The 13,234-nt window shown below is 47.9% G+C and overlaps 1 protein-coding gene across 1 annotated transcript; it reads right to left on the bottom strand.

The window, feature by feature from the left end:
- Positions 1-4,036: 4,036 nt before the first annotated feature.
- On the bottom strand, positions 4,037-5,133 carry LOC308164248 (germ cell nuclear acidic protein-like; the record flags this gene model as incomplete). Its single annotated transcript, XM_080538387.1, has 2 exons — positions 4,037-4,593; positions 5,028-5,133. 2 exons carry the CDS (start codon positions 5,131-5,133, stop codon positions 4,037-4,039), a joined length of 663 nt encoding a protein of 220 aa, XP_080394513.1.
- Positions 5,134-13,234: the final 8,101 nt, after the last annotated feature.

Genomic DNA, 13,234 nt, shown 5'->3' with positions numbered 1-13,234 from the left:
AAAATGCTTTTTTTCACACACGCAAACATCTCGTCTCAAATGATTTTCTTTTAGACTATCCTAGCTGCTCCGTAAGCCCTGCTCATTGTGTTTAAATTCTTTCAATCGCTTTTTTCACTGTAAAGTCAGTGAGGAGCTTCCATAGGTAAGCTAGTTCATATTTCTTCGTTCACGTTTGATTTTATTATAATATAATTAGTCAGCTAACTACCTAGCTTGCTAGCTATCCCAAGGTGATTAGCAGCATTCACGTTTCCTCTCACAGCCCTGTGAGCAGCCCCGTCACATGACCTCATAGCTGTGTGTTGATCACATACGCAAACACAATCACATGTGTGCTGTTTGTCTTCGCAGACAAATCCTGTCTTGGAGGGCATGCGGGCGTCTCTGGTACGCCAGTGACACAGACACACAGAGAATCTTGTCACTTAACAGTAACGCTTAAGTAGGTATGCAGTATGTAGTAGGTATGTAGTATGTAGTAGGTATGCAGTATGTAGTAGGTATGTAGTATGTAGTAGGTATGTAGTATGTAGTAGGTATGTAGTATGCAGTATGTAGTATGTAGTAGGTATGTAGTATGTAGTAGGTATGTAGTATGTAGTAGGTATGTAGTATGTAGTAGGTATGCAGTATGTAGTAGGTATGTAGTATGTAGTAGGTATGTAGTATGTAGTAGGTATGTAGTATGTAGTAGGTATGCAGTATGTAGTATGTAGTAGGTATGTAGTATGTAGTAGGTATGTAGTATGTAGTAGGTATGTAGTATGTAGTAGGTATGTAGTATGTAGTATGTATGTAGTATGTAGTATGCAATCTAAGTGTCACATGATCTGTCAGTATATACACACATTTTCTGAAAGGCCCCAGAGGCTGCAACACCTAAGCAAGAGGCACCACCAACCAAACACTGCCATGAAGACCAAGGAACTCTCCAAATAAGTCCGAGACAAAGTTGTTGAGAAGTACAAGTCAGGGTTGGGTTATAAAAAAAAAATCCAAATCTTTGATGATCCCCAGGAGCACCATCAAATCCATCATAATCAAATGGAAAAAACATGGCACCACAACAAACCTGCCAAGAGAGGGCCGCCCACCAAAACTCACGGACCGGGCAAGGGGGGCATTAATCAGAGAGGCAGCACAGAGACCAAAGGTAACCCTGGAGGAGCTGCAGAGTTCCACAGCAGAGACTGGAGTATCTGTCCATAGGACCACAATTAGCCGTACACTCCATAGAGCTGGGCTTTATCGAAGAGTGGCCAGAAGAAAGCCATTACTTTCAGTTAAAAATAAGAAGGCACGTTTTGAGTTAGCAAAAAGGCATGTCGGAGACTCCCAAAATGTATGGAGGAAGGTGCTCTGGTCTTTAAAATCTGGATTTACAGTCGATTTTAGCATGAGAATAGCTCTACCCCCCTGTACAGACCTCTTCATCCCCTCTACCCCCCTGTACAGACCTCTTCATCCCCTCTACCCCCCTGTACAGACCCCGTCATCCCCTCTACCCACCTCTACAGACCCCGTCATCCCCTCTACCCCCTGTACAGACCTCTTCATCACCTCTACCCCCCTGTACAGACCTCTTCATCCCCTCTACCCCCCTGTACAGACCTCTTCATCACCTCTACCCCCCTGTACAGACCTCTTCATCCCCTCTACCCCCCTGTGCAGACCTCTTCATCCCCTCTACCCCCCCCGTACAGACCTCTTCATCACCTCTACCCCCTGTACAGACCTCTTCATCCCCTCTACCCCCCTGTACAGACCTCTCCATCCCCTCTACCCCCCTGTACAGACCTCTTCATCACCTCTACCCCCTGTACAGACCTCTTCATCCCCTCTACCCCCCTGTACAGACCTCTCCATCCCCTCTACCCTCCTCTACAGACCTCTTCATCACCTCTACCCCCCCTGTACAGACCTCTTCATCCCCTCTACCCCCCCTGTACAGACCTCTTCATCCCCTCTACCCCCCTGTACAGACCTCTTCATCCCCTCTACCCCCTGTACAGACCTCTTCATCCCCTCTACCCCCCCTGTACAGACCTCTTCATCACCTCTACCCCCCCAGTTTTCTATACAATTTATAACATTTTCTCTCTACAGTTTCTACACGTCAACGTGTACCGAAACACTTGTTTCCAACGTGGTCCTACGTTTCTCCTACACCAAGACACATACAAAGAGCATAGAAACATACAAAGAGCATAGAAACATACAAAGAGCATAGAAGATACAATCAGAATACAGTCTGCCATTCCTTCTCCCAGCATCGATTTGGTTTTCCTATCATGACTGAAGGACAGATGATTCACTTACTTACACAAGTTTGACTTCGGTAATAGGTCCAGTTGCAATATCATCAAGTTGGGAACAAAAGATGCCTCCTTCTAATCCATTTGTTCAATTTGTTTACAAAGTCCGGTAGTGGCTGGGGTGGTCGGAGAGACAGCAGCGTTTCCCTGGAGTATGTGATTTGCTGTATAGTTCCATATTCCCCCTGCGTGTTGGTCGCACGGCAGCGGAGACGGTCGCTGATAATTAAGACCAGCAGTAGAATGTTGCCAATAGACATATTACACAAAACACAAAACGAACAAAACAAATAAAAACACTTGAAGCAAACCAGTATCACTACACCGGCCCGAGTCGCTACAGAGCAGCGCCACCGGAAGTAGGAAGTGGAAGACAAATGAAAGATGGCAAACCCCAAACAACACATCTTATGCTGGATATACAACCGGATATTCAGGACGCACATTTTTGCGCCCTGGCCAAGAAATAGAGACAGACAATTGGAGCGCTGCTACAGCTCACGTGTAAGCGAAACGTATTTGCAGTGCCATAGACTTGCATTGACCGGCACCCCGCGTCCTCCCCCTATGTATTTTAACAGTGAATTTTACACACACACAGATAAAAATGTTTATTGTATTGGAGGATTTTTAATGAATGCTGATAGGCGCCGACAGAATATCAGCCGCATTTTGTGAATAAACAATGTTTATTTAAAAAAATTTTTTTACAAATCGCAACTAGGAAGTGAAGCTGGGGGCGGCGCCCCAGCGCCCTCTATCGGCCAGCCGCCACTGGATTGTAGTAGAAGTATTTGGTATGATTTTTAAAAAAAATCGTTTTAGAATTTCCTTGCATAATAATAATAATAATAATGGATTTTATTTATAAAGCACTTTACATTTCAAGAATCTCAAAGTGCTACAGAAACAAAAACAGCACAACACAATAAAGATCACTAAAAACATCAAAAGCAGAAAGGTTAAAAAGACACTGTGGCATAAAACTAAAGAAAAAAATAAATACAAATCTGGCTACTGGAACGCTTTGTTAAAAAGATGAGTCTTAAGTCCGCTCTTAAAAGAGTCGACTGACTGTGGTGCTCTCAGGTGGGCAGGGAGGGCGTTCCACAGTTCGGGGGCGATGGAGCAGAAGGCCCGGTCTCCCATGGAGCGGAGGTGGGTTTTGGTGGGTTTGAGGAGGTTTGCATTTGATGAGCGGAGAGTGCGAGTGGAGGGGCTGTGGGATTTGACCAGGTCCTTGAGGTAAGGGGGTGCGTTGCCGTGAATGCATTGATGAGTTAACAGTGAGATTTTGTAAATGATCCGAGAGGAGATGGGAAGCCAGTGTAGTGAGTGGAGGATGGGTGTGATGTGATCGTATTTGCGCACTCTCATCAGGATCCTAGCAGCGCTGTTCTGAATGTACTGGAGCTTCTGAAGGCTCTTGCTAGGGATCCCGATGAGAAGTGCGTTGCAGTAGTCGAGCCTGGAGGAGACAAAGGCATGGACTAACTTCTCGGCATCGGGCAAAGACAGTGTGGGGCGGAGTTTTGCTATATTTCTAAGGTGGAAGAATGACGTTTTGGATATGTGTTTAATGTGGGCCTCGTAGTTGAGGTGGGGGTCCATTCGAACACCAAGGTTGGTGACGACGGATGACAGAGGGATAACCTGTCCAGAGAAAGTGATGCTTGTTATGGGGGATGATTTAACCTATTTCATGGGGTGAATGTTTCTCAGCTCTGGCTGAGGCGAGTCTTCGTTGCAAAGTCGGCGCTGAGTTTACGCATCACATCTCCGTGGCTCTGACCTACCAGCTCCTGACGCACAGCCCCAAAGTTCTCTTTGACGAACGTGGCGAAGGCGGTGGGAGCCCGGGGCGTGGAGGGGGTGAGCAGGACCAGCCGACCGGTGCAGAGGGAACAGACAAACCTCTCTGTGTCCAGAGACTTGGAGTGGCGCCCGATCGTGTTCTCGCAGCGCTTGCACTGGTACTTGAATTTGTAGTTGATGTCGTAGCTGTGGCAGCGGGTGACCATGGGCAGCTCTGGGTGGGCCAGCGTGGCCTTGCGTGCGTAGATCTTCCAGAAGGGTCCGTGGCCATCCCTCACTCCGTTTATCAGCCAGGTGGCAGCGTGGCACATCTCATGCACCAGTGTGTCCCGCAGCCGGTCTGCAGAGTCGCAGACCTTCACTGACAGGTCTATCCGGGCGTATCGGTTACCGTCAGCCGTTGGAAAGTGCTTGGGGCGTTCTATATCGTGGAGCTCCGCCCCATAGGGGAGCTCTGCTCCTATTGGTTTACCCGCTACCTAAAGTAGCCAATGACTGAATTTTTCAATGCCTGCGCCCGCCTGGGGTGCTATATAAAGGGGCGTACTTCGCTCCATCATTCTCCCAAAAAGTTCAGCACGGGTTGAAATCTGAAGACTGAGAAGGACGACTACTAGACTGGAGGACCCGCCAGCCTTTCCCTTCGAGATGGATCGTCCGCCGCCGATAAAGAACTTCCTCCGGGACTCCTGCCGCTGCAGCTTCCTATCAGCGGAGGACAAACACGACTACTGCCACGTCTGCCTCGGCCCCGAACATGCCGAGGCGGCGTTGGTCGCCTCCCCCAGCTGCCTCCCCTGCTCTCTCCTTTCCGTCGAGGACAGGAGTAGGAGGGTGGCCTGGTTCAAGGAGAGCGTTCCCCTGATGGGCGCTATCTCGGAGATGCTATCCGACTCGGATAACTCTGCCGATGATACGTCCGGACAGGCCCCAGAGCGGCGTTCTGGGCAGGCGACTCCCCGAGTAGGGATGGACCCGCCCGCTCAGCCAGCCCTGGCATCAAGCCGCCCTCAACCAGCTGTGTGGTCGGTGTCGATGTCAGGGTCAGAGAGCTCTGATGAGGGCGAGCGGTAGGTAGAGGCTCACGAGCTCCCCGCCATCGCCCCCCCATCACTCCTCCACGACTTCCAGGGCCTCCTGGAAGCTGCGGCGGATGTGTTGGGGATCCCCTGTCCTGCCTCCCCTCCCCCAACGACGGAGTCCTTCTGGGAGAAGGAATTGTTTTACGGGAGGAGGGCGAAACGACAGGACCAACCTCCTAACGCTGTCCTCCCAGGCTTGGATAAGTTTGTGGAGGACACGTGGAGGGAACCACTCACAAGCAGGGCGCCGGTGAAGGCGTTCCTGCCCTTTACTAGAGTGGAGGGACTCGCGGAGGGGATGACCAACGGCTCCCCACCGCTCGAACCAGCGCTGGCGGCCTACTTGGTGCCGGGGTCCAGCGCTTGGTCAGTGCCCAAGAAACCCACGCTGCCCAACCAGCGTGACAAATTTAACGCCGCCCTGGTGGACAAGAGCTACGCTCTCGGTGCCCAGGCGGCAGCGGCGGCAAATAACATCGCCATGTTTACCGCTGCCATTGCGAAACTCACCGCAGACCTACTTGGTCGGAGCTCCTGAGCAAGCTCAGTGCAGCGACGATGCACCTGGCCCAGGGCGTCGCGACCTGTGGAGGTCGCCTGATGGCAAATGCGGTGATACAGCAGCGGCAAATGTGGCTGTCTCTTACCACCATGACCGGGGCGGACCGGATGGCCCTGCTGAATGCTCCAATAGAGCGACAAGGGCTATTCGGTCCCGCCATGGATACTGTAAGACGTTCAGTTTCTTGATCCGCCATCTCAATGTGCAATATATTATCCTCGTCCATATACAAAGAAGAACTATCACACTCACATGTTCATATTATTGGTTTATTTACCAAAAATCTTCACAGCACCAGCAAACTCCTCAATACTGTGGTATTCATCAAAATGGCCGAATACAACATCCGCGCTAAAACGGATATTTATACCAAAAACGTCACGTGATATATATATATATATGCATAAACGTCACGTGTTACACATGTCACATGTACAGATAACAATATAACCTTTACAATAAATGTGTACAAGGCACTACAACACAAATATGTACACTCATCCTAACACATGAGAACACACATCCCAACACCCCCACTTGTTCTCATCATCTCAAGCCGAAAATTAGGATACCCATATTAGTTTCCCAAAAAAAAACTCTTGAATTTTCTGAACTTAAACTTAACTACTGGCTTTGTAAGTATATCTGCAGCCATGTCTTCAGATGGACAGTAAACAATATCTATTTTTCCTTCACTGAGTGCATCACGAATAAAGTGATATTTTACATCAATGTGTTTGGACCTCTGTCTGTTCACTGGGTTCTTACTTAGTGCGATGGCTCCCTGGTTGTCTTCATAAATCTTTGTACAACTGTAGACTCTATTATCCATGCCGTTTAATAGTTGAGTTAGATACATGCTTTCCTGAGTAGTGGTGGCTAGACTGACGTATTCAGCCTCACATGTCGAGAGTGCTACAGTGGGTTGTTTCTTTGACTTCCAAGATATGGCAGGGCCTTGTTTTGTCAGGCTAAAACAGTACCCTGTAGTACTACGTCTATCTTCCACAGAAGATGCCCAATCAGAATCACTATAAGCTATAAGACTTAAGTCTTCATCAGATTTCTTAAAGCACAACTCATAGTCACTTGTCCCTTTTAGGTATCTCAAAACATGTTTAGCAGCTACTAGGTTCTCTGCTTTTGGGTTTGCCAGTGTTTGTGATAGTTTACTAACTATCCAGCTAATATCTGGTCGGGTACAAGTCATAGCATAGATCAAACTGCCTATAATCTCCCGGTATTCTTTGGGATTAACTTTGCTGGTGTCGCTCTCCTCGTTTTGGTCACCTTCCACTTTTAGTTCACATGGTGTATATCTAGGTTTACAGTCTGACATTCCAAATCTATCAAGCATTTTTTGGGATGTATGTTTTCTGATTCATTTTGATTTCCTCTCCCTTTTGCTCAAACTGAATGCCCAGGAAAGATGATATTTTTCCCAGATCCTTCATATTAAACTGGGCTTTCATGTTTTCTTTGAAACTGTTCAGAAGTTTGTTACTGCTAGCAGCGATTATTAAATCATCAACCCAGATGAGTACGATAATCGTCTCATCTTCTACCTCCTTTCTATATACACAGTGATCAGATAGATTTCTGGTAAAGTTGTCTTTCTCTAGATGATCATTTAGGAGTTTGTACCAGTTTCTTCCAGACTGTTTCAGACCGTAAAGTGATTTCTTTAATTTACATACTAACTTCTCCCCAGTCTGTGATATCTCTTCAAAACCCTCAGGTTGTTCTAGGAATATGTCCTCCTCTATAGGAGCATGTAAGTATGCTGTTTTGACGTCCATCTGATGGACAATGAGGTCATCTTGTACTGCGATCTGCATCAATGCCCGTACTGAAGTAAGGTTTGCTGTTGGGGCAAACGTCTCATGGTAGTCTATGCCTTCTGTTTGGTTGTAACCCTTAGCAACGTATCTAGCTTTATATATTTTCCCCCTTTCAGCATTTTCTTTAATGGCATAAACCCATCTTCCCCCCACTGTATTTCTGCCCCCAGGCAAAGAGGTAAGCTCAAAAGTGTCATTTTCTTTCAGTGAGTCGATCTCTTCATTCATCGCTCGTTCCCATCTGGGTGCCTCTGGTGACCTCAGGGCTTCTCTATAGGTTTGAGGGACTCCACATACCGCCCTGTAACAATAATCAACACTTGTATTGGTTACATCCTCATCTGTAAAGTCTGATGAGTAGTCGTTTAAGTATTGTGGGGCCCTCTTGTCTCTTTTTGGATAGCGATGCTTTTCACTATGACTAGGTTGTGAATCTGCATTGTTTTCATCATGTTCGTCTGTATCTGTATTTACAGTCTCATCACTCCCCTCTAGAACCTGACTCCCTGTGCTCTCTTCACCCTGTTGGAGTGGCACATGAGTGCTGTTCTCACTACCAGATGTTCTGCCATTATGTGTCTGGAGTTCTGTATCATCCTCATCAGTTTGAGTATGTTGTTCCGCACTGTTCTTTCTAATGAATTTTACTAGTCTGTGTTTTGATACCTTTTCTGTATGTGGTTTGTATACTAGGTATGCCGGGCTGTTTTTGCTGTACCCCACAAATATCCCTTTTTCACATCTGGGGTCAAGCTTCTTATGATCGTGTTTATACGCATAACACTCTGAGCCGAACACCCACATTTTTGACAGATTGGGTTTCTGTCCTGTTAACATGAAGTAAGGGGTATTGTTGGTCCTTTCGTTGTAGCATCTATTTCGGATGTGAGCTGCATTTTGTACAGCATAAGGCCACAGTACCTTTGGTAATCCCTTCTCTAGTAATTGGCACCTTCCCATTTCAAATAATGTCCTAAACTGTCTCTCGGCGGTGCCATTTTGATGAGGTGAAAAGGGGCACGATGTCTCATGTCTTATCCCTCTATCTCTTAACAGTGACTGAAAATAATTGCTTGTGAATTCCGTACCATTATCTGATCTTATGCACTTGACTTGGCCATATGGTGCACTGTCTGCAAGGAATCTTTCAGTTGCTAATGTTGTCTCACTCTTGTTTTTAAGGAAATAAACTGACACTGCCCCTGAGAAATCATCTGTGAATGCAATCGCATATTTATGTCCATCTTGAGAAGTTGGGTCAATAGGACCTGCTAAGTCAGTATGTACTAACTCTAGGGGTGCACTAGCTTTTGCGTCAGGTTTCCTATTTCTGATGTTGGTAAATTTCCCTTCAGTACAGACACTACAGTCTATCTTAGTGTTACCTGTGATCTTCATACCCTCTACCACCTTTGGTAATTTCAACACATCCTCTACATTACAATGACCCATAATTTCATGCCATGTTTTTACATCACAAGTCAATTTCACTTTGTCTCTGGACATCATATCATTTACTGAATAATCAACACATGTTTCATCATTTACCGTTTCCAAGTAGTACAGTCTCTCATACTGCTCTATGCGGAAAACGGCTCCATCTCTGTTGATGAGCATGTTCTGTCCTTCTTGAAAGGTCACCTTATCTCCGTCAGTTGTGGCTGCTTGTACGGAGAGTATGCTCTGTGGGTAGGATGGTATGAATAGCGCATTCCTCAGTGTGACTCCGACGCATCTTCCTTCTGAGTCCTGTAAGAATACCTCTGCATCGCCCCGTTTCACTGCCACGTTGTTCATCCTGGTTCCGTCAGCTAGTTCCATGTAGTGTGACTTCGGGTCAAAGGTCTCGTCAAATCTCGTGAACTTGTTTTCCTCTGTTATGATGTGGGATGTAGCTCCGCAGTCTACCATTAGTCCGTTTCTTCTAATAGTGTCTGGGAGGAATCCTTGACTGACTGTGAATACAAAAGTATGTTCTTCCTCACCTTTTCGTCTGTCCGCAGTCTGTTTTGCGTCATCTTTCTGCTGGGGTTTTCTGCGACATGTTTCATCGCTGTGTGTAGAGCTTCTATCTATGGTAGCTGCACCACTTAGCGACACTGCCTCCCTTCTGAGCTACACTGGTTCCTTTCTGACGACACTCTCTTGCTATGTGTCCCTGGCCTCCGCATCCGTAACATGTCACTGATGCTATGTTTACTTTCATGACGTTGTCAGATTTTTCTTTAGTGTCAAACTTTTCTGTCTCCTCGTAGCTCCATAGCTTACTTTTAAACTGGGTGAACGTCAGTTCATCACTGCTCTGTGTTGTATGAATGGCGAAAAGCTTGTACGCCTCTGGAAGTCCCTTTAGAATCATGGCTATAATTAGTCCGTCACCAATAATTTCTTTTGCATTTCTTAGGGAAGTTACTGCCTTTTCAGCTCGGATGATGTAATCTGTCACAGTTTCACCAGACTCTTTCTTTAGTGACGTTAGTTCTGTATACAGGGCAATAATCCTTGGCTTACCCTGACTGGCGTAATGACTTCGTAGTATTTCAAGTGCTTTCTTGCCGTCATCTGCCGCCTCTCTCATAACCAACGATAGGCTCTTTTCGTCCAGGAATTGGATTAGCTCTGCGTAGCATTCTTCGTTCTTTTCTGGATCTGGACCTTCATTCCTGGTGCAGAGTATCGTGTCTTTTAATCCCATCATTCTCATGTGGCCGAGAAACTTCACTTCCCAAAGTTCGTAGTTGTTTTCATCTCCGTCAAAAACGAGTCTCTGCCATTTTCCTCCTGAGGTACCACCACGTCTGGGCCCATAACCTGTAAGACGTTCAGTTTCTTGATCCGCCATCTCAATGTGCAATATATTATCCTCGTCCATATACAAAGAAGAACTATCACACTCACATGTTCATATTATTGGTTTATTTACCAAAAATCTTCACAGCACCAGCAAACTCCTCAATACTGTGGTATTCATCAAAATGGCCGAATACAACATCCGCGCTAAAACGGATATTTATACCAAAAACGTCACGTGATATATATATATGCATAAACGTCACGTGTTACACATGTCACATGTACAGATAACAATATAACCTTTACAATAAATGTGTACAAGGCACTACAACACAAATATGTACACACATCCCAACAGATACCATGACAAAGCACCTGGCCGCGATGGAGGAGGCTAAGAAGCACCTGGCCAGACACCTCCCTCTCCAGCGACCTTCCACCTCTTCTTCTTCTTCCGCAGGGGCGACTAGACCGTCAAAGACTGCGACTGCGAAACGGAGGGTGCGGCGTAATGCAGCGTGGGCTCCACCTCTACCGACGGCGCCATACCCCACTCAGCCTTTCCAGCCTCCGCCGCCGACCACCGAGGGTGCCCGCTTCGGCCCCCCACGGCAGCGTAACCCCCCCACAGCATGGCGTGGGGGTAAACGCAAGAGGAATGCGTGACTGGCGGGGGATCGGTAATGACCCCGCCACCGTTTTTTCACTGGCGGGAGGGTCGGTGATGACCCCCACCAGTTGTTCCTACCTCATAAAGAGGCAAAAGAGGGTAAATCCCCACATTACTTTTTCAGTAAAGGTGGCTTTTTTCCATGTAATCTACCAGAGCGGAGACCCGCCTACCTTGTCAAAGTGTGGTCGGATCGCTACCGATTAGAAACAAGACGGAGACTGGCCCAGCTTACCGGCGTGTGGCCAGCTTTCTGCCTAACAGAAGAGACTGGCCCAGCTTACCGGCGTGTGGCCAGCTCTCTGCCTAACAGGCTTACCCCTATCACGACACGAAGCGGGTTAAACACCCCTGTATGTCGCCGTATAGAGGGACCGTTATCTACCAGAGCGGTGACCCACCTGCCTTGTCAGGGCGTGGTCCAATCGCTACCGGTTAGAAACAAAGCGGAGACTGGCCCAGCTTACTAGCGTGTGGCCAGCTCTCTGCCTAACAGATTTACCCCTATCACGACACAATAGAGGTTAAACACCCCTGTCTGTAGCCGTATAGAGGGGTCGTTATGTAAAAATGGCCCAGCTTACCGGCGTGTGGCCAGCTCTCTGCCTAACAGGCTTACCCCTATCACGACACGAAGCGGGTTAAACACCCCTGTATGTCGCCGTATAGAGGGACCGTTATCTACCAGAGCGGTGACCCACCTGCCTTGTCAGGGCGTGGTCCAATCGCTACCGGTTAGAAACAAAGCGGAGACTGGCCCAGCTTACTAGCGTGTGGCCAGCTCTCTGCCTAACAGACTTACCCCTATCACGACACAATAGAGGTTAAACACCCCTGTCTGTAGCCGTATAGAGGGGTCGTTATGTACATCAAAAACCCCTCCATGTCTATCAGGACCTGGCCCAGCTCGTGAGCGTGCGGCCGGTTCTTTGATTATCAGGCATATTAAACCTGCGTCAATAAAGAGCATTGTTACACATAACAAACACTCTTTACAGACGGCAGCCCATCCCTTTCGAAATGACCCCACCTTGGGCTGTGCCACCTCCTCGGTGTGCAGCGGCGGCTGGGATCATACAGAAATTCAAGTTTTTTCTGTCGACTGCACCACAACAGACGGTCCAGCCGCTGTCGTTGCGTTATGCAGAATGGCTAGAAGGGACAGGTATTCTGTCGGGCTGGCTAGACAGGACATTGAGGAGGGGATATGCACTACAGTTCATTCAGCCTCCTCCGCCCTTCAGGGGCATGAGAGAGACTGTTTTTTGTCCTGCCCGATAAAGACACGTGCGCTCCAGGAGGAGATTACGAATCTCCTAACAAAGGGCGCAGTGACATTGGTTCCGAGGGACCAGTGGGACATGAGGTGGTACTCCCCGTATTTCCTTGTCCCAAAGAATTCGGGAGACATGAGACCCATACTAGATTTAAGGGTCCTCAACGAGAGAGTGGCGAAACGCCCCTTTCGTAGATACCTGAGGGTCGCGTATTTCGTGTGCCAATCACAGAGTGGCACAGGAAATTCCTACGTTTTGCTTTCCAAGGGAAGGTTTACGAGTACACGCGCCTGCCCTTCGGGTACGCGCTTGCTCCTCGAATTTTCTCCGAATGCGTGCAGACAGCACTCGAACCACTGAGGCGAAACGAGATACGCATATTAGCATATCTCGATGACCTACTGGTCTTGGCCCAATGCCCAAATCGAGCCATTCGGTACGCAACCTCACTGGTGCAGCACCTCACTCAGCTGGGGTTAGCTGTAAACTGGACAGAGAGTGCTCCGTGGCCGGCTCAACAGTTTTCCTATCTAGGCATTCAGTTGGATACTGCCGAGATGAGGGCCAGTTTATCGGCACCACGGAGAGCGACACTGACGTCAGCTCTCCGGGTGTGTCGAGTGACAAATACAATCACCGCTCTGTCAAGGATGTCCTTACTAGGACTGATGTCTGCAGCCCATGTAGTGGTCCCCTTAGGCCTGTTACACATGCGCAGACTGCAGAGGCGGTTCGCACGACTGCGACTGGTTCCAGTGAGACGCCGTCGCAAGTTGATTGTAATACAGAGATCGTCAAAACCGACCTGAGCTACTGGAGAGACCCGCGCGTCATCGCGCGCGGAGTCGCCTGAGTTCGCTAAAAGCTCTCCACATT

Source organism: Nansenia antarctica (assembly GCF_963989245.1).
Source record: "Nansenia antarctica genome assembly, chromosome: 8".
In the NCBI taxonomy this organism is placed as follows: Eukaryota; Metazoa; Chordata; class Actinopteri; order Argentiniformes; family Microstomatidae; genus Nansenia; species Nansenia antarctica.
This window is presented reverse-complemented; position numbering and strand designations above follow the sequence as displayed.